We start from the raw sequence: 22,744 nt of genomic DNA on the forward strand, positions 1-22,744 counted from the left end.
GACAATAGGAATAACGATGCTAAGGCTTTATTCTTCATTCAACAACAAATGGAGGATTCAATGTTTCCAAGAGTTGTTGCAGCAACCAAGTCCAAAAAAGATTGGGAGGCCTTACAAACTACTTACCAAGGTACAACAAAAGTAAAGTTAGCTAATTTACAAACATTAAGGAGAATTTTTGAAAATAGTCATATTAATGGATTAGATTCTATTGATCATTTCTTTACTCAAGTAATGAACTTTGTTAATCAATTGAAGGCACATGGGGAAAACATTTTTTATCAAATGGTGGTTGAAAATGTTCTTAGAAGTTTGCCTAGTAGAATAGATGCAATTGTAGTTTCTATTGAAGAATCAAAAGACTTAACTCAATTACCTGTGAATGAACTATTGGAGTCTAAGTTGTTATCCCATGAATCTAGAATAAACAATAATAATAATTCTTATTCAGAGAATGCGTTTAGATCTTAGGTTTCATCTAGCAGAGGAAGAGGAAGAGGAAAAGGAGGATAAATTAGTATAGATCAAGGAGGAAGGACTAGCCAATCCAATTATAGTTCTAATAAGAGAGGACAATGAAGAAACCAATTCTAAGAGCAATCACCAAGGTTTGATAAAACTCATGTTCAATGTATTAATGTACTAAATATGGTCATTTGGCAAATAAATGTACGAAGAAACAAGAAGAGATGGATAAAAATGGTGAAAACTATTCAAGTGTATCGAATAATAATTCTAGAAGTTTATTTATAAATTTTAATGTTGCTCAAGAAATATCTAAAGATATATGGTTTCTTGATAGTGGTTGTAGCAACCACATGATACGGAATAGGGATTTATTTGCTTACTTGGATGATTCTATGAAATTTGAAGTAAAATTGAGAAATGATAGTGTAGTATCGGTTATGGGGAAAGATGTTATACATGTATTGACTAAAAATGGGAAAAAAAGGTATATTCTTGATGTTTACTTTGTGCCTGGATTAAAACATAATCTAATGAGTGTTGGACAATTAATTGAAAAAGGATACAAAGTTTTCTTTAACAATGATGTATGTACAATTTTATATAAGATTCTTAGTGAAAGGTTGATTGCAAAAGTTGTGATGACTAGGAACCAGATGTTCCCTCTTTAGATTCATGGAATTCAAGGAACAAAGAAAGTTAACTTGAAGGTAGTACATTTAGAACAAACATGGCTCTGACATTTGAGGTATGGCCATCTTAATTTTTATGGCTTGAGTCTATTATGGAAGAAAAATATGTTAAATGGATTGTCACCCATCATGCAGCCTATTAATTCTTGTGAAGGTTGTATTTTGGCAAAATAACATAGAGAAAGATCTCCAATAGGAAGTTCAAATAGAGTATGGGTTCATTTGGAATTAGTTCACACTGACATATTTGGTCCAATGTAGACTCCATCTTTAGGTGGAAGTATATATTTTCTAACATTTATTGATGATTTTAGTAGGAAAACTTGGATATACTTTCTCAAAGAGAAGTCTAAAACCTTTAATAAATTTACGGAGTTTAAGTCAATAGCAGAAAAGCAAAGTGGACTATTCATCAAGGTATTCAGATTTGATAGGGGTGGTGAGTTCAGTTCTAACAAAATTTTAGATTTTTGTAGAGAAGATGGGATCAAGAAACAATTCACAATAAGGTAAACACCACAACGGAATAGTGTAGCAGAGAGCAAGAATATAACCATAATAGAAATGGCAAGGATTATGCTAAAGGCCAAAAACTTGTCCAATGATTTTAGGGTAGAATCAGTAGCTTATGCAGTATACATTTTGAACAGAAGCCCTACAAACAGTGTTAAAGATATAATTCCACAAGAAGCATGGAATGGAAAGAAACATTCAATATCTCATTTTAGAATCTTTGGATGTGTTGCATATGTTATAGTGCCAGTTGAATTAAGAAGAAAAATGGATGATAAAAGTGATAAACTTATCTTTATTGGTTATGGTGAGCAATCAAAAGCTTACAAATTGTATAACCCTGTTTTAAAGCAAGTGATTACTACCATGGATGTCATATTCAAGGAGGAAGAAGCATGGGATGGAAATGTTGATAGTTCAATCACAACTGGAGAACCACTACCTTATAATGAAGAAGAACAAGAAGAACAAGGTGGTCACTCAAATCAAGCAGGATCACGTACTCCACCAAGAAATCAAGTACAAGGTCAACCATCAAGTCATGCAGAGCATCCCACTCCAAATGTAGATAATGTGTCAAATCCTACACTTGCCTCACTAAAAGGTAAGAAAATGATAAGTTTGAAAGAGATATATGATCAAGGAGAAGAAAATTTGGATTTGTGCTTAAATTTTGCTTTATTCTCTTGTGATCCTGTGTATTTTGAAGAAGCATATGAGGAATATTGGGTCAAAGCGTGGGATGAAGAAATTGATTCTATTGAAAAGAATCAAACGTGGGAGCTAGTTGATCTACCTAAAGGAAAGGATTTCATTGGTGTCAAATGGGTTTACAAAACCAAATTTAATGTAGAAGGTGAAATTAACAAGCGTAAGGTTAGATTAGTAGCAAAAGGTTTAGCACAACAATATGGTGTACACTATAATGAAACATTTGTTCCAGTTCCTAGACTTGATACAGTTAGATGGTTTTAGCTATAGCTACATAAAATGATTGGAAAGTTTTTCAAATGGATATTAAATTAACTTTCTTGAATGGTTTCTTGAAGAAGAACAAGAAGTTTATGTTCATCAACCACCTGGTTATGAAGTATGTGGTTATGAAAGAAAAGTGTATAAATTGAAAAAGACTCTCTATGGTTTGAAACAAGCACCTAGGGCTTGGTATAGTCGAATTGATTCATATTTGTTGAGTGATGGATTCAATAAAAGTAGTGAGCCCACATAGTATATAAAAATCAATCAACAAAGTCTAGTTTTGATTGTTTGCTTGTATGTTGATTTAATTTTCATGAGTAATTTGTCTGAAGACATGTTCAAGACAACAATGATGAAAGAATTTGAAATGATAGATTTGTGCTTAATGAGATACTTCTTAGGCATTGAATTTGTTCAATCTAAATAAGGAATTTTTATTTTTTAAGCTAAGTATGCCAAGGATGTATTGAGAAATTTCAGAATATTGAACACTAAATCAGCACCAACTCCAACTGCAATAAGAACGAAACTTAGTAGAGAGGACGGTCAAACATGTTGATTCAACTTTGTTTAAGAGACTTGTTGGAAGTCTAATACATATCTCATAGCTACAAGACCAGATATCATATATGGTGTTAGCTTAATTTCAAGGTTTATGGATTCACCTCAAGACTCTCATTGGCAAGTTGGGAAAAGAATACTAAGATATGTTGCAGGAACAACAATAACTGGAATTCTATATTCCAAAACTAATGAATTTGATTTGATTGGTTATACTAACAGTGATTTTCCAAGTAATATTGATGGTAGAAAGATTACTTTCGAATATGTTTTTCATCATGCCACAAGCGCAATCTCATGGCCATCAAAGAAGCAACCCACAATGACACTCTCATTAGCTAAAAATGAGTATGTACCAATCACATCAACAACATGCCAAGTAGTTTGGATGAGGAGGATATTGTCAACACCAATCTTTTGTGACAACAAATTAGCAATTGCACTATCAAAAAATCACGTTTTTCACAATAGGAACAAGCACATTGATATGAGATATCACTTCATGAGACAATCGATAAATCTATCTCAAATTTTGCAGATCAGAAGATCAGTTAGTTTATATTTTCACTAAAGCTACCCAAGGAGAATTTTGAGTGTCTAAAGAAAAATTTAGATGTAATTGATACCAAAGTTGTTAGTAGAAGAAATTAAGGAGGAAGGTTAGCATTCAATAATTTCTTCTCCTCCATATACGCAATCAATTAAAATTGGACTGCACATTAGATGAAGTCGTTACAACTGCAGTTCACTAGATTGTTTCCCACGTCTCCTCATATATGTTGCTAGCATTAAATAAACTTATGTTAAAACAAGGAAATTGTGTGGGCAACGCATTAACATTATTTTTGACATCTTACAGTTTGCAGATCTGTGGTGAGTTTTAGTAATGGACACAATTTATGGGCGAAATTTTGTAATAGTCACCATTTGTGACTTGTATATAGTAATTTCGTTTGCATTCTGGCTTATGTAGACCTGTTTTCTTCATTTGGAAAATTTTAGGTTTTTTATCAGTGCATAATTCATTTAAATCTGCTTCCACAAGCAAATGGAGCAAAGACAAAGATTTGTTGCATCAAATTTGAAGCATGTTATATAGACAAGGTGTTAGTGATACACATTCGCGCATACGAATTCTGAAAAAATGTTTGTTTTTTGGTTTTTTACATTGAAGAAACAATGTAGATATTTTTTAAAATGTCAGTTTCAGTATTTTATATTCCAGTATTATCATTTTTTTCATTATGATTGTTTTCGACAATCCCATTAAGTGTTTTTTGAAACAAAAATAATATTCATGATACCCTTATTGAACTTATCATGACTTATCTTCATTGTTGATGTTTTCGTGCATTGGATTGGCAATGAATGCAATCAATCCTTTGTTGACCATATACTCTTTTGTCACCTGTTGGTCGCAACACATCGAAGGGAAGCCTAATATACGTAGTGTGGAGCAGGGCATGAAGGTTTAAGGATGAATCGATGCCTGCAACTAGGGTTTTAGTGACCCTATTACCCTGCCGAGTCATGAACTTGCCTAATTCCAACTATTCAAAGTGGGTTGAAGCAATAACTATCAAGAATTCTGATATGATGTTAGGATCTATGCTTGTTACACGTGAGATGTTAACTTTTACAACGATTAAATTGAAGGTATTGAAATTGAAATTTGAATGCTTAAATAAACATCACAATAATTAAATAATGAATTATCAATAGAGAGAGAAAATAGAAGACAATGAAACATGAGTTGATAATGGAGTTCACCAAATGGCTACGTCTTTGGGTCCCTCTCCAACAGAGTGACTGATCCTTGATTATGTTCCATAAAAAGGTTACGTCTCCTCTTATGATAATGAATTACAAAAAGTCTTTCTCCAACAAGTACAACAAGCTTGACTTCAAGCTCCCAATGCACAAAGACGAACAGTTCACTATCACAAGCTAACTCTCCAAATTGTTTAGCTCTCCAAAAATCCTCTCACAATACCTCCAATTCTCTCGTACACTCTCCAATTATCCAATGTCTTCCATTACAAAAATCATCCCCCTTAAATACTATTTTACATGCCCCAAAATGGGTTAACAGTATTTTCTCCATAATATTTCCCTTATCCTCTAAATTAGGCCCTTAAACCTAAATAAAACCCATTTACAATGTAAATCTTTTTTTTTTAAATAGAATTTTTAACTTCCCATGGCTCATATTATTATAGTCCCTTAAAAATCGTTAAAAATTCTTATATTTTAAGGGTTTATTTTGGCATGATATATATAAAGGCACTTGGGCTGATCTCGAGCCCCTTGACTTTCGAATCACCATACATTAAAAATGATTTTGACCAAACCATATCTCGAAATGTCCATAGGTATAATGGCAAATGAGGGGTGATGAGGTTGAGGGGTTGATGGTTCAAACCGTTGACCTCTCCACTTTACCTATTTCTTGGGTCGGTCTTCTTTAAATAATATACACACTGCATTGAATTCAGTGCAAATCACGTGGCGCAATGGTGGAGAGTGAAATGCAGATATATAAGCGAATGAATCAACAAGATGTCTATCTTTTACAATAGGGACATTTTTACTCAAGGGAACCTCCAAACTCTCAACCATAAGTTGAGGACTTGGATCATCAATGCTTTCATTTGTTGTCTCCTCATGTTGTACTGTTGGTGTATCTTGTGACATCTGATCTTCATTAGCCTTGATTGCTTCAAGTTCATGCCTTCAATCACCTGACCTGACAGACATAAGAGACAAATCTTTACTTGCATTAATCACCCTCTTCAACTACCCTATGTTTGCAAAAGCCTGATTAGTCTTAATCCTGTGAGAATGTACAATATACTTGATGCAATCTTTGAACAAATGACAATGATTAAATTCCCTATAGAAAACAGCCTTTCGATCATACAAATAAGGGCTACCCAACACTATCCCACAAACATCTAGTGGAACCACGTCAAATTGCACCTTATTAACATACTTACTTGAGATTGCGAATCTTAAAGTGCATTGCCTTGTTACTTGCAATTCATTATTTTCGCAAACCCAACCTAGTGGATAAGGTCTCTTATGTGGTGTAGTTTTCAATCCCAAATTCCTTACAACATATTCTAAGATTAAGTTAGTTTGGGATCCACTGTGTATGAGTGCATCAACTTTAGTGTGTTTAGCAATAACCCTTATATGAAAATGCTCATTTATTTTCTTATCTTTAGTGACATCATAGTTTTGAGAAGTAGAAGCATAATTAGCAACAAAAACATTGGCAATAGAAGCTTTACCTTTCAATCCCATCGTTGTTATCTTAGTTTCATCTTCAAACTCTGAACCAAGATCCATAACAACATTAACAACCTTCTCCTTACCTTTCTGTTTTTGAGCCCATTTTGGCTTCAATTCTGGATGCAACTACCAACAATGATCTCCATCATGCCCTTTCTTGTCAAAATGAGAGCATGTAAGTTGATCATCCTTCTTCTTAATGGCAATTGTCTTCTTCACTTTTCCTGTCTCTACAACTTTAGATGAATTTGGTACAAAATTATCATTGTCAATATTCTTACCCCTAGAGTTTAGATGTGTGGCTTGAACACATACTTCATCCAAATTACTAGGATTCAACATCAAAATAGAATGCATTAGGTAAGAATGCAAACCACCTATGTACTTAAGTAGTGTATCCTGAGTATACAATGGAACATTCAAAGCAATAGCCCATAATCTAAACTCATGGGTGTAGTCTTGGACAAACTGACCCTTAGCTTGCCTAAAGGTTTGTCAGTTCATTGCCAATTTTTGCATATGACCTAAAGGGTAGAACTACTTCTTGAGACCAACAACAAATTCCATCCAAGTCATACCGACATTACCATGGCGAGCAATTTCTGCTCGAGTCCTACTCTCCCACCAAGTGAGAGTTGTTCCTCCCAACCAGAGAGTAGCTAACTCGATCCTAGAAGCATCTTCTACTAGGCCTTGAATCCTACAATACACTTCTACTTGTTGGACCCAATCATCTAACTTTTCAACATTTAACTCCCCATAGTACTTAGGTAATTCAAATTTTACATCCAGTTTAATTACAGGCTTGGATGTGCTCTTGAAAGGATTAACAAAAGAAGAAGAAGAAGGGGAAGGAGGAGAAGGAGATGGAGGAGTTTTTGGTGGTGAATCACCACCTCCCGATCACTTCCCTTTGTACTCTTGATCTTCATGGTCCTTTGATGAATCTCCTTTTTCATGCTTCATTTGTTCTTGCCTCTCTTTGTAGAGTACTTCCATCATAGCCTTCATTTCAAAAAAGGCTTCCTGAAAGTCTCTTTCACTGAGCTCGGGGTATTCCTGTTCAGTTGTAATTTCTAACATCTTCAGTGGAAAGGTCCTTCGTTTACCGATCTCAGGGTTATACTATGAAAATGTGCCTTCACCTCGTTGACTCTTAGATCGCATTAGCATCCACCTTTGCGAACACTAGTCAAACAAGCTCCGATACCACTTGATCTGATGTTAGGATCTATGACTGTTGCACGTGAGATGTTAACTTTTACAACGATTAAATTGAAGGTCTTGAAATTGAAATTGGAATATGCTTAAACAAACATCACAATAATTAAATAATGAATTATCAATAGAGATAAAATAGAGAAGACAAGGGAACACGAGTTGATAACGGAGTTCACCAAATGGCTACGTCTCCAGGTCCCTCTCCAATAGAGTGATTGATCCTTGATTATGCTCCAGAAAAAGGTTACAAGGTCTTCAACTTATCACAAAGTCTCCAGGCATCTCCTTGAACGATAATGAATTACAAAAAGTCCTTCTCCAACAAGTACAACAAGCTTGACTTCAAGCTCCCAATGCACAGAGACGAACAATTCACTATCACAAGCTAACTCTCCAAATTAAATTGCTTAGCTCTCCAAAAATCCTCTCACAATACCCTCCAATTCTCTCATACACTCTCCAATTCTCTAGTGTCCTCCATTACAAAAACCACCCCCCTTAAATACTATTTTGCATGCCCCAAAATAGGTTAACAGTATTCTCTCCATAATATTTCCCTTATCCTCTAACTTAGGCCCTTAAACCTAAATAAAACCCATTTACAATGTAAATCTTTTTTTTTTTATAACATTTTAAACTTCCCATGGCTCATATTAGTCGAGCCCCTTAAAAATCGTTTAAAAATCTTATATTTTAAGGGTTGATAGGGGCACTTGGGCTAATCTCGAGCCCCTTGACTTTCGAATCACCATACTTTAAAAATATTTTCGACCAAGCCTCCGTGGGTATAATGGCCAATGAGGGTTCATGAAGAATTGAGGGGTTGATAGTTCAAGCTGATGGACTCTCAACTTTACCCATTTCTCAGGTCGGTTTTCTTTTAATAATATACACACCTCATTTAGCTTAGAGCGGAAAGGAGAGGTTGATAGTTATCTTAGAGCGGAAAGTAAATTTAAGAAATACCTAAAACATTAGAGTATCTATCAATTGACATTTTATTTATAAATATTGTCAAAATACAAAACCTTCTTTTCATCTAAGGTTTCCATTAATATGGCGATTTTGAAAGTAAACATATCAGTATAAGTTGCATTCACTAAGCACTTCCCTGATTTGGATATAGAAGACATAGTTGTGGGCTAATTTAGGAAGTCTAGCTTGAACAAGTTGTAATTTCAATGCTCATATATGTATAAGGATATTTATAAAGATAGGACCTCAATGGTTAAGTATCTATGTGTCTATAAACTCTTGTCATCAATTTTCTATTACATGTTTTTAAATTTTTTTTTCTTATTAGTTTTGAAAAATAATATTAAAATTATTAAATTTTGAATGTAATTTATTTCAATATGTTGCAAGTTCTTGAATTAAATGAAAGTAGAGTGCATATTCCTTTATACTCTTGTAGCCATTTTAGTAGCCAGAAAGACAAAGGAGTTGGTGTATTTGTATTCAAACTTGTGTCTCATGTAGCACAAGCAGCCAAGTAAGGGAAGGTAGGGAATGAGAGGAAGAAGGGCAAGACTTCCATGATACAATTAGTAGGACCGACGATGGAGTTTCTTGTGGTTATTCACTTATAGTGAATCAGATGATGATGTTGTTCATCTCAATCAAGAGCAATATGATTATTTATGTTGACTTTGTGTTAACTTTACATGTGTAGTATGAAGTTACCATTGCGACCATTAAATACATTGTAAAGTGTATTTAATTATCAATTTACTAGACTATCTACCAAAATAGATCATCATCACAAGTAAGCTTGACCTCATTATGTACTCAATAGTTGATGATAAGCAAAATCAAAACACAAACTCATGTTCATTATATTATTTCTAAAAAATAGAGTTTTAAGTCTTTAATTAGATTCTCGTGTTTTCTACAAGGTGGAGGAAAAATGCTTCAACCGTGCCAAAGTTTTCAATGAAAATATGTTTGATAATAGCTAAGCCACTACAGAAGATTTAATTTATGCACAAAAAACCTCTAATAAAACAGATATACAGAAATCGAAGAAATCTTTTACTGCCATCCAATGATAAAACCATAGAATGTTAAATTGGATGCATACACTGTCTATAACTTAGAAGGTGAATTGACTGTCAATTTATTACATCTGAAATTTGTAAACTGAACTCTTGCAAACTTCATTCCACATGCATTGTTGAAAGCCATCAAATATTTCAAACCACATAAATCTCAGACATACAGACATTATCATGTTATAGCTCTTATATTTGAATGGAAACCTTTATCTCGATAATCAATGAGGTAGAACTAAATCCTTGGGTTTTCATTATAGTGTTTATATTAATTAATTTGTTTTATGACTGAATTTTAAAGCTCAATCTTAGTTGTTTACTATCATCATATTTTTGTGTAATTGGCCACGAGAGGGATTGAATAATTTTTAGGTTCATTATTGATGTTATTGCCAATTGTAGCGTGTTGCCACTTATATAAATCCATTGTTGATAAGATGAGATATGGATGAAGATCTATGACATGGATCGAATTCCTTTGTCCTTAGGTGTAATATGCAATTATCTTCATAACGACACTCTAAGTTAGATTCCATCATCAAACTTCCTTGTGCATAACACAACTATGAATAGAGATGTCTAAATTATTTAACTGGCCTATGCTACTAATTACTCTTCCTTATCTCGTAAATTATGAAGGTCAATTCGGTAGGTGTTGCATCTAATTTCATCAATATTATGATACAATTTTCTTCTATAGTCATAGACCTATAACTTCATATCGATCCCAAGGAAGTCACCCAAAGTTTCATACACAACCTCCATAGACGCTTATATTTGGGAGTCGATTCTTCCAACATATCCCATGCTTCCTCACATAGTTAATGTATCCACTAAATTCTCAGTTGCTTGCATGATAGGACCCCAACTTATGGATTTCATTGTAATCATAGTTTTAAAATAAAAGGAAGGATTTGTAACACCAAGAGATTGAGCACCATAAGTTATCTACCTAGTGTGTATAAGTTTGGAAAGGTGACCATATTGATGAGCCAAACCAAAGTCATAAAAGTATAATGTTAAGGTCACTATGCAAAACCTATGTTACTCTAAGTTTTTGGGATGGGGATGACAGGGGACGGGGTACGCGTTTCTGGGATGGTGGTTTTTGTTTGTCAATTTTGGGGATGGTTAGGGGACGACAAAGGGGACGCCTATATAAAAATAGGGAAAATTAAAATATATAGGGAAAGTTAAAATATTCATATGAAAACATGGATAAAATATACACATATACAATATAGAACCTAAGTAACATATAAGTACCAACAAAGTTCTTATGGAAAATTTGTGTTAAATTGAGAGTCAAAGTCAAATTTCTTATAGAATTCATTGTCAAAATTCACTATCTATATGCAGAATTCATGGGGACATCCCCTAGGAGTCCCTTGGGTAAGGTAGTGCAAAATCTAATTATCATGAACATTATTAACACCCTAAAATCTCAATAAATTCTAACTATGAAGATCGACAAATTTTGGGTTGAATCTCTCTATCATTAATATGAATCTCTTCTTCTCTTATATAGAACGAACAATATTTGATATGCATAAGCCCATGATGTAATGATATAACACACACTATTCTTAATACTAAATTCTAGTACTTAGCATAAATGGAATGTAAATAGAAAATTGATAGATGATTTTTTCTCTTACATGTTGTGCAAATGATCTACTTTAAAGTATACTTGATTATCTCACATGAATAGATATGAGTTTATTGCATAATTCAGTGTATGAATTTTAGCAAGGGTGTTGGGTCCTTTATAAATTGTAGATGAGACCTATGAGTATAGGTCAGTACACAAGGGAACTATAACATTAGGTTAATCATGAAAAGCTAGACATTGATTTTTTTTAAATCCGGTTCCTATACAAGATAAAAAAGATTAAATACAGTTAGGAGAGAAAATATTTACATATCATTAAGTAGATTTTACATATTTATTGTCTAGTTATATGTTATTACAAAAAATAATTAATAGCTACTTCAGTCTTAGTCTTTTTCGTTATGTTTTTTATATTAAAAGCAACATATTCAGGGTGTCTGTGTATAGTCGGTACAACATACCGTTAACAACACATTAACAATGCATATAATGTCTTAACAGTAGTCTTAATGTCAAAAGCAGCCTTAAGAGTATAAAACTAGCAACATATCATAGACTTTGAACAAAAAGATCAAAAACACAAAAAAATAGTCAATAGAAAGCTAGCCAAAGAGATGACCCAAGTCTTTCCCATTATGTTGTTGTGCTACAATACTTCATGTTAAAAAGACCAATAAAACAAATGATATCATAATGCCTCTCTTTTAGATTGCTTAAATGATGTCCATGGCACCGGATGCACTATAGGCAATAGTCACTGTACATTGAATATTGAGGCTTCTAATCCAATGGCGTACATACCATGACTTTTTTTTTAAAGTCTTCCAAGCTCCTTGTTGCCACTTCTAGATTTATATGTAGGTCTTAACAATCAATCATGTTTATCATAAACAAGAGTTGTTTTGTGGCATAATTCCTGTCAAAGGTTAGTAGGGTGGTTTTGGAAAATAGTATTGAAAAGTGAAAGAGTTATTCAATCCAAAATCTAATAGATGTGTTGATTCTAAACAAGAGAGATGCAGATGTCATTAATACACAGATGGTAGTGGCATCACTGATTGTCATTTTATGTTTGCCTCTCTTAGTTTTATTAATTATTTGTCTTGATGTGTTCAGTTTCTCTAATGGCTCCATGTTTTCTAGTTGAGTTTATCTTCTGATTTCAATGATCAGGTATCCCACAGCATAGTAGCCTCTTATTATTTCTCAGAGATTGATTAAGAATTATAAACCTAATATTTCACATACAATGATTTGTCTCTTTTATACATAAAATAGCATGTATTCTTGTATTAAAGTGACAAGTAAAATTGTAATGAAACATTGTATTGGTATGGGATGATAAATGATCAAACAATAAATTAGATGCAATTAACTTAATCTTAGAATTTAGGAAATTAATTCGTTATTAAAGACCATATGTTTTTTATTATAAAAGCAACAAAACAAGGGTGTTGACCCTATACAAATTCAGGCCAAACAAATCACTGACAGCAGGTCACACAAACCATTGTTAGGAAAACAAAGGCCAAAATAGGTCTTTAACAACACTCTAGCAATACGGCTAGGAAACCACCTCAAGGGTGGGAAGAAAAATCACCCACAATTTGGGGAAGAGTTTGGGGGGAGGAACAACTACCTTTCCGCTTACAACTAACAACAGTCTGGGCAATACTATTGTTAAGAACATCATTATAAGAGTTACCAATAGAGGAAATCCCCTTAGAGGGTCTATCAAACATCTAGAGCAGATTGTTGACCATCAACCACCAAAGGCTAGAGAAAAACATGAGCAACTAGAGTGAAATCTACATGACCAAAGGAGGCCACATTAGAAGCAAGAGGTGGACTAGGATCCTTGAGACTATACATGATCATAATTTGACCCATAATTAATAAATAAAAACTATAATTAAAAATATTGTTGGAATAGTTATTATAATTATCACTATTTATTAGCATAAGAGGTGGAGTAGGATCCTTGAGACTATACATGATCATAATTTGACACATAGTTAATAAATAGAAACTATCATTAAAAATATTGTTGGAATAATTATTATAATTATCACTATTTATTAGCATTTCAATATTATTGAATAATATTAAGAATTCACAATAAATCCCTTTTTATTTCTAAATTAATCTCGAATAGGTAGACTCCCAATATATTGAAAATCAAATTATTATTTTTCACTAAATCATTTGATGGATAGAATCAAAACTTATTGTAAGCTATATTTTACCTTTTTTTAATAAAGTTAGAACTTATTCTTAACCTCAGAAATCAAATTATTTAGTTGTAGAGAATACCAATAAATAACTAATCCATATTGTTATTACCCCTTATGAAAATCATAATACTTATGACGTTCTAAATCTAACAAGGGACGCAATGCATCAAGTTCTTGCCAATAATGTTAGGATATGTATGTAAAGTTAGGATTATGTGGGATTAATAGTTTGATTTTGCATTACCAACTGATAGATTTTGACTTTAAACTAAAATAATAGGTACCTAGTAAAAAATTGTATAAAGCTTTGGGGATCTCAATCAAGTCTATCACTGATAGCTCTAATTTTGTAATGTATAGGAATAGGGGGAGAAGGTGACCCCCTTTCTCATGGTGTGGCTCTTGTTGTTTAAGGAACTTTATTTTATTGTTTTCATCCTCTATTTTGGGTTTGGTCTCACTTAAAGGATGTGCCTTTTGCCACCCACCCTTTCTGCAAATAATGTAATAATTTTTTATACTATTAAGTTAATAATAAATATATATATATATGAAATGAGGTACAATTAATTTCATCAGCAATAGTACCCGCATTATTATTTATGAAAGAATCCAATCAAATCTATAATGTTATCTTTTTAATTGAATAAAGGTTAAGAGAAAAAATTATAAAAAAGTTTAAAACAATTAAATGTATTGAAATTTGTATAATGTGACATCAAATTTATCAATTTGAAATTATGTACAACTAGTTTTGTCATAATGATTTAAATTGTTAGTTCTTTAAAAATTCAATCAAATTTATAATTTTATCTTTTTAATTGAATAAAACCCAAGAGAATATTATATCAAAGTATGAAGACCAATAAAGGTACTAGAAGAAAAAATGATAAAATTTTGTAATTAGGAGAGTGTATCTAATGCATTCTTGAATATGTAATAGTTATTACTTTATATAATATCATATTTCTAACAATTACTAAGTTTAATTGAACTTTTCAACATTTGTTCAAATGATTAATCATGTTTTTATTTCTTACTAAATGTCTATTTTCATATTAATTTAGCATATTTAGTATCTTTCTAAATTTTAAGTATATGAATTTCATTTCAGAATTTATTTTATTAGATTATCTCTATTGAAATGACTTTTTTTAATCTTATTGCACAACTACTTTCCATTTAATTCATTTCATTATTCAAAAAGAAAGATCATATCAATTTATTTTTTCTACTATAAAAATTCAATAAATATTATGAACTTCCTTCATACTCAAATTAGTTTACAAATAATGACAAATCATTAAAAAATCTTCATTTAATTAAGTGACCACTCCATAATATTAAATTCATTATTTATTTCATATATTCTCAAAACAAACCTCTTGTTATGTGAGAAGGGCTTTGTTGATTTTGGTCTAATAATCTTGTCATTTATGTCAAAAGGTTGTGTACTAAAGGAAGGGATCGGTACTGAGATGGATGGGTTGACATGACAAAAAGAATTTGAGATGTCTTTGAGATGCCATATGTCTGATTGACACAGAGTAGATGTGCACCTTCAGGCAGAACATACAAATTGTGTGCAGAAGGAATAGACCTATGCATGTAATGGTTTTAACCATTTATCCCACATTGGTAGTATGATGACGGTATCAAGTTTTTATATTGACCGACGAGAATAAGTTAAGTGAGCAATGGCTCACATGCTTTTTGCCATCCAACTTGGAGTGCACATCGTAGTGAGATAAAGCGTCTAGTGCAAGATTGCAGCGGTCAAGTCAAACCACCAGAGAAGGCTACGAAGTTGCAATGGAACCATGGGAATTGACATAAAGTGTCAGGCGCAAGATCGCAACAATCAGGACAGACCACTAGAGGAGGTTGCAGTGTTGTGATCAAACCATGAACGGTCATAGAATCTGCCACACCACAACCTCGCGGCTTGGAGATAGAATTGGAAGATCAGCTTGCGATAATGTGACCGGTTGCCACGTGTAGTGTCAGGGCCCATAGAATTAGAAGAAATGAAGAAAAGGGTAGCTTCACATGGTTTGATGATGGAAGCAAAAGTCAGGTCGTGATGTTGCGACCCAACGCCATGTGTCCCTGATGGGTAAGGTAAAGTGAAACTGACTCTCCAATGTGAGATACAGAAGAAGACCTAGGGAGATTATGTAAGCTATAATGTCAATGGTCCAGATTTAAAGGATCTAGAGGAAATTAGGGAATAAACTTTTGCATGTCTTGGGTACGTTATTTTTAGCTTGTTGTTAGGGATTTTTTTTAGGCATTACAGGCAAACTATTTTTTTTAATGCATGGAAAAGAGGCTATGCCTTATAAAACCAACCTGACTTCTTTCCTTTAAAGAGCAGTGATTAAAGGGGGGCTTAGGCATGAAGATATGGGGATTTTATTAGGAGAAAGAACTTGCCACAAAAGAATTGGTGACGAGCATGATTTTATCCTTCACCCATGGGCTTCATTCCAAAAAACTGGAAAGGTTGTTTGGAGCAGACCTGGAATTTGGCGGTCTATATGATCGTTTTTTAATTTTTGGACCGTTAAAAAATTATTGAATCGTATTTTTTGACATATTATTTTTTTCTCAAATCGTATATATGACCCTTAAAATTATTAATAAACCGTAAAAAAATATAACGAGTAATATATATTATAGTAAAAAATCTAAATCGTCTCAGTCCTCTTTTGATATGACCCTTTGATCCCACAAGGGTAGGTCAAATTCTTGATCTGTCCTGGTTGGGTTGGGATTGTTGGTTTTTGCAGCTCGCTGGTTTTTGTTGGGGGTCCTTCTTGTGTTGTACCCCATCTTTTGTATGGTTGTGCCAAGTCTCATTTGTGTTCTGTTTCTTTGGGTGGACTTTCAAGCTTATCTTTCGGTTCGGGTTGCAGGTCCTTCCAAAACCTATTTTGTATAGGGTTTTAGGTCCCTTCAAAACTTGTTTTCCCTTAATCAAAAATATATATTATAGTATTACAATTTGTAATATTATTTCAAAATATTTATTATAAAAATATAAATTTATTTTGAATGTTTTGAAATGGTAGGATACAATTTCAAATTTTATAATATTTCAATATGATTTTTTAGTATCTATTTTTTAATATGAATTTAGAAACTTAGTCAATTTATTATTTTAAATATTTTTAATAAGATTCTCGAATTTTTAGAAGAGTTTCTATTTTAATAATAAACAAGATTTTCGGTCCAAGGGGTTGAGCTTAACTGGTTAAAACACTGGGTTCTCATTGTGGAGACCCAAGTTCAATTCCCAATAGGGACATCTAAAGTGAAATTCAAAGTTGTGACTCTTGGCCTTCCAAAAGATGGGGAAGGTCTTAGGGTCAATCTAATCAAACATAATAATAATAATAATAATTCAAAGATATGTAATGGGGATGGGGCCCCCTACTGTGGCCCCACTGGTTCATAGCTCCAATCAAAAGCTATTCAGGCTTCGGCCAATTACCTATCAAAAAAAATAAAAAATAAAAAATAAAAAATAAAAATAAAAATAAAATAAATAAACAAGATTTTTGGGTATGAATTTAGAAACTTACATAGTAAATTTTATATTTTTGCATATATTACCCATTTATCATTGTTTTTGTAAATGTTTACATTATAATGAAAAGACTTGAGTATTTTCATTTTTTTTCAATTTGCATTTTACTTTTCGTTAAATGAAAGGAATTACAATCACGAAACCGTCATACAAAATTCATATAACAAGCAGGGGTGGCCGTCAAATTCCAAGCCTGGTCCAAAGGAAAAAGAAGCAGAAATATGTGAATGATGGTGCAAATAATATGCCTTCAATCTAATCTATGAAGAAACTCCAAGGATTGGTATTTCTCTTTCTATTATAAGATCTTTCTATTGTTGGTTTTTTTCATCTATCATCATCCATTCTCATGCATTTTAGATTTGCTTTATACTAAATCATAGGTACTTCTAAAAAAATCAATTTGACTGTACAAGTCCACTCAAAATATTGAATTTTAGTGCTCTTTCTATTAAATTTTATTTGCCAAAGTATAGATATTCTTTATACTGTGAAGTACAAGTCATGTTTTTAATATAGTCTAATAGTCTTATCATTCCTTGGCTGAAAGGATTCATTACTTCTTCCTTAAATTAAGTCTCATCCATTCATCATATGTCGGCCATTATGTATCTCCTATTACTGCATACACTTCTTTGATGTGGGTAGAGGCAAAATACTAAACAACTAGTGTGCTACGACACAATAAATCAGATTTTATTACTTGTTGTAAAATGGTTTACAACCGCCTCTTCTATAGAGGGAAATATAAGAAATTAGAAGATTCTGAAAATGAAAAACACAGCCAAAATTAAGTCTCTTCCATTCATCCTACGTCAACCATTATGTATCTCATATTGCTGCATACACTTCTTTGATGTGGGAAGAGGCAAAGTACTAAACAACCAGTGTGCTACGACACAATAAATCAGATTTTATTACTTCTTGTAAAATGGTTTACAAGTACCTCTTATATAGAGGGAAATACAAGAAATTGGAAGATTCTGGAAATGAAAAACTTAGCCGACATATACAAAAATATTTTTATATTTTTACATATCCCATCACAAGGAATATTCTAGAAACATCTACAATACATAGGCTGAAATATTAGAAATTAATTGTTTATTTATTGCACTCCCCCCTCATTTCTACTAACAACTAATTACATCAATATTTACAATGCCCAAAATTTCTCTCAAATAATCAAATTGTTCTTGTGCTAATGCCTTGGTGAATATATTTGCAAGTTGCTCCTTTGATCTGCAATGTTTTAGAATGATCTCCCCATTGTTCACTAACTCATGAATAAAGTGATATCTAGTGTCAATGTGTTTTGTCCTTTTATGAAAAACATGATTCTTCAAAAGTGAAATGGTGGACTTCTTGTCACAATAGATTGTAGTAGGCTCCTCTTGTTTATGCATTAGAAGGTTCAAAATTCTTCGCATTCATACTGCTTGACATGTTGCTGATGTTCTTGCCACATACTCTACTTTTGTTGATGAAATTGTCACTATAGGCTGCTTCTTTGATGCCCATGCTACAACACATGTTCCAAGATGAAATGCATATCCAGATGTGCTCTTTATATCATTTATACTTCTTACAAAATCACTATCTAAATATCCAACCAATTGAAAATCATCTGAAGTAGAATACAATATGCCATGATTCATAGTTCCTACAATGTACCTCAATAACCGTTTTCTTGCTTGCCAATGTGAATTCTTTGGTGCATCCATGAATCTATAAATCAAACTAACTTCATACATTATATCTAATCTAGTTGTAGTAAGATACATCAAACTAGCATCTAATTTTCTCAATATAGTGGAATCAAAATCTGTCTCATTATCTTCTCTACTTAGTTTTGTGCCTATTGCCACAAGAGTGGAAGTTGGACTGCAATTTATCATTCTAAACCTTTTCAAAACATCTTTTGCATATTTACTTTGATAAATAAAAATGCCCTTATCATTTCATTGCTGATTTAAACATGTCAATAGAGAGATTACCTGTGAAGATCAAATCATCAACATATAAACAAACAATTAAAATTTGACCTTGATGTATAGTGTAGGCTCACTGGTGCTTCTTCTAAATCCATTCTTCAACATGTATGAATCAATCATGTTGTACCATGCTCTTGGTGCTTGCTTCAATCCATAGAGTGCCTTCTTCCAACTATAAACTTTTTCTTCAAAGCCTTTTATCTCATAACCTAGTGGCTGCTCCACATAAAATTCTTATTCCAAATATCCATTTAAGAAATTTGATTTGACATCCATTTGATAGACCTTCCAATTGTTTTGAGCTACAATATCTAGAACCATCCTAATTGTATCAAGTCTTTCTATAGGTGCAAATGTTTCATTATAATCAACTTCATATTCTTGAGCAAATCCCTTAGCTACTAGTCTTGTCTTATATTTTTCAACTTCTCCATTTGCCTTATACTTAGTTTTGTAAACACATTTCACGTCTATGCATTATTTATCTCTAGGAAAATCAACTAATTCCCATGTATCATTTTTATCAATTGATTCCATTTCATTATTCATTGCATCGATCCAATGTTTTTCCTTAAGTGCATCTTCAAAATATATGGGATCTTGAGAAAAAAAAAGCAAAATTTGATTGCAAATCTAGCCTATCACTTTGATCTCATAAATTTCTTGCAAAATTCTAGTCTTCTTGCTTCTAAGATTTGGTCTCAATGATGCAAGTGTAGTATTTGAGTCATTATTTACTTGTGGACTTGTTGATTATCCTTGCTCAACTTCCCTTTGTGAGTTTTCTCCTTGTGACTTCTTAATGGTCTTCCTCCTTGTTCATTTGATTGTTCTCCTTGTTCTCCTTGGTCTTTTTCTTGTTCATCATAAGGTATTGGTGTTGCACCTGTAATTGTCTTATCTATATTACCATCCCAAGATTCTTCTTCTTTGAATACAACATCTCTCCTTACAATGACTTTCTTGGTTATGGGATTAAACAACTTATATGCCTTAGATTGTTCATCATAGCCAATAAAAAATGCATTTTTCACTCTATCATCCAATTTACTTCTTGTTTCCTTAGGTACATGAGCATATGCAATACAACCAAATACTCTAAAATGAGAAACACTATAATGCTTACCACTGCATGCATGTTGTGGAATCATGTCCCTCACAAGCTTTGTTGGACTTTTGTTCAAAATATAAATTGCACAAGCAACTACTTCAGCCCAATACTCATTAGGTAGATTATTGCCTTTCAGCATGCTTCTTGCCACCTCCATTATTGTTCGATTCTTTCTTTCTACAACACCATTCTGTTGAGGTGTGTAACTTGTAGTGAACTGCTTCTTGATTCCATGATACCTGCAATAATCCAAAAATTTATTTGACTTGTATTATCCTCCTCTATTCGATCTCAATACCTTGATGGATAATCCACTTTGTTTCTCAACCAATGCTTTGAACTCCTTGAATTTGCTAAATATCTCAGATTTATATTTGAGAAAGTAAAGCCATATTTTTCTACTAAAATCATCTTGAATGAACGCTAGAAAATAAATGTTCTCCCCTAATGATGGTGTTTGCATTGGACCACATAAATCTATATGCACAAATTCTAAAAGTTCCCATGCTCTATATGACATTCCTTTTGGAAAACTTTCCCTATGGTGTTTAGCTAAAATACAACGTTCGCATGAACTCATTGGTGCTTCAATGGGGGGTAAACCTCTTACCTTATTCTTGCTTTGCAACAAACACAATCCTTTGAAATTTAGATGTCCATATCTCAAGTTTCATACCCATGCTTGATCTTGACTTGATATCTTCAAACTTGCTCCAATATCCTCCATCATTTTACTTTTCATGTGAAGTGGGAACATTCTATTATTTGTCATTTCAACCTTTGCAATCACCATGTTACTTGGAGAAATATCAAATATAGTGCAAACATTATTCTCAAAAGCAACTCTATTTAACCTTTTTGAATAAGTTGTCCCACACTTATAAGATTATGCTTCAAACCAGGTACAAAATAAACATTAGGAATAGTTTTCTTACCAAGCTTTGTTATCACATTAATCGCACATTTGCCCATGACATCAACAATGTTATCATTACCAAATTTTATTTTTGATTTGAATGATATATCCAAATTCTCAAACAAATCTTTATTTCCAATCATGTGATTACTACACCCACTATCTAAAAACCATGTAATGAACAAAGACCTTGAACTACTCTCAGAAAAATTTACATTTTTCTTTCTCATATCTACTTGTTTCTTTCGACATTCATTTGCAAAGTGATCATACTTATTGCATTAATAACACTGCACGTTTGATTTGTCATACCTTTGTGAACCCTGATTGTTATTGCATCCCCTTGAGCTGAAATTTTGATTTCTCCTTCCACCTGGATCTAGACTCCTTTCTTCTCTTTCAAATTGTTTCTTCCTCTTCCTCTGCCTCTGCCAAATGTCATTTTTGTTTTGAATGCATGCTCCAATGAGTTAGTATCATTCTTGTTCAACCTGTTTTCATAATTTTTTAAAGAACCAACCAACTCATCCATAGAATATGTAGTTAAATCCTTGGATTCCTCAATTACCACAACAATAGCATCAATTTTTTTAGGCAAACTTCTTAGAACTCTCTCTACAACCTTTTGATGTGTTAGCTCATCACCATTCTGCCTTATTTGATTAACCAAATTCGTAACATGATATGTAAATTGATCTACTATTTCAAAATCTTTCATTTGCAAATTTTTGAATTCTCTTCTAAGTGCTTGTAGTTTGACAATTTTTACCTGACTAGTACCTTGATATGCCATCTCTAGAATGTCCTATGCTTTCTTGGCTGTAGAGGTTGACTTGATCCTTCCAACAACTAAATCATCCAATGCTTATCCAATCATCTACAAAGCCCTTCTACTCTTTTGCCTATTTTCATCAAGCTTTTTCTTATCATTTGAACTCAAAGTAGACTCATCTTGTGGTTCAGTATAACCATTTATAACTATGTCTGATAACTCACATGAATCAAATGTCAATTTCATTCTAAAAGCCCAATTATCATAGTTTTTACCAAAAAATATTGGAATTATAGGTTGTTGATACATGCCTAATGCTATACTTAGACAAAAATAATTTATCAAACCCTAAGTAGGGCAACACAAATCAATAGAATTACCTCAACGTATTGCAATCTCCAACAATCATTAAAATCATTGTATTCGGTTCATACCTCCTTTACAGGTCTGAGACAACCCTTCATTCTCAGGTGAAAAAAAAAAACCAATCTCTGCAAATTTGACTTAAAACGGTATTCAATTTTCGGGTCTTCCGGCGATCTTCAAACAGCAACGTCTGACAGTAATTGTTCCAGCCAATGCATCCAAATCTTTACATACTATCATAGTAGAAAAAAAATTATTTATTTCTAACATTCTTTACTTCTACCATTCACCTTTTAAAGGATCGAAATAAGCTGCATGCAATTCTTTACATACTATCATGGCCATGTATGATTTCTGATAGAGGTCTATACC

General features: G+C 32.7%; 1 protein-coding gene across 1 annotated transcript; it reads right to left on the reverse strand.

Annotated features, from left to right (window-relative positions):
• Positions 1–18,643: 18,643 nt before the first annotated feature.
• Positions 18,644–19,111, reverse strand: LOC131858322 (secreted RxLR effector protein 161-like). Its single transcript, XM_059211523.1, has one exon. The coding sequence runs from the start codon at positions 19,109–19,111 to the stop codon at positions 18,644–18,646; it is 468 nt and encodes a 155-aa protein (XP_059067506.1).
• Positions 19,112–22,744: the final 3,633 nt, after the last annotated feature.

This window comes from Cryptomeria japonica, chromosome 9 (assembly GCF_030272615.1).
Source record: "Cryptomeria japonica chromosome 9, Sugi_1.0, whole genome shotgun sequence".
Taxonomy (NCBI): Eukaryota; Viridiplantae; Streptophyta; class Pinopsida; order Cupressales; family Cupressaceae; genus Cryptomeria; species Cryptomeria japonica.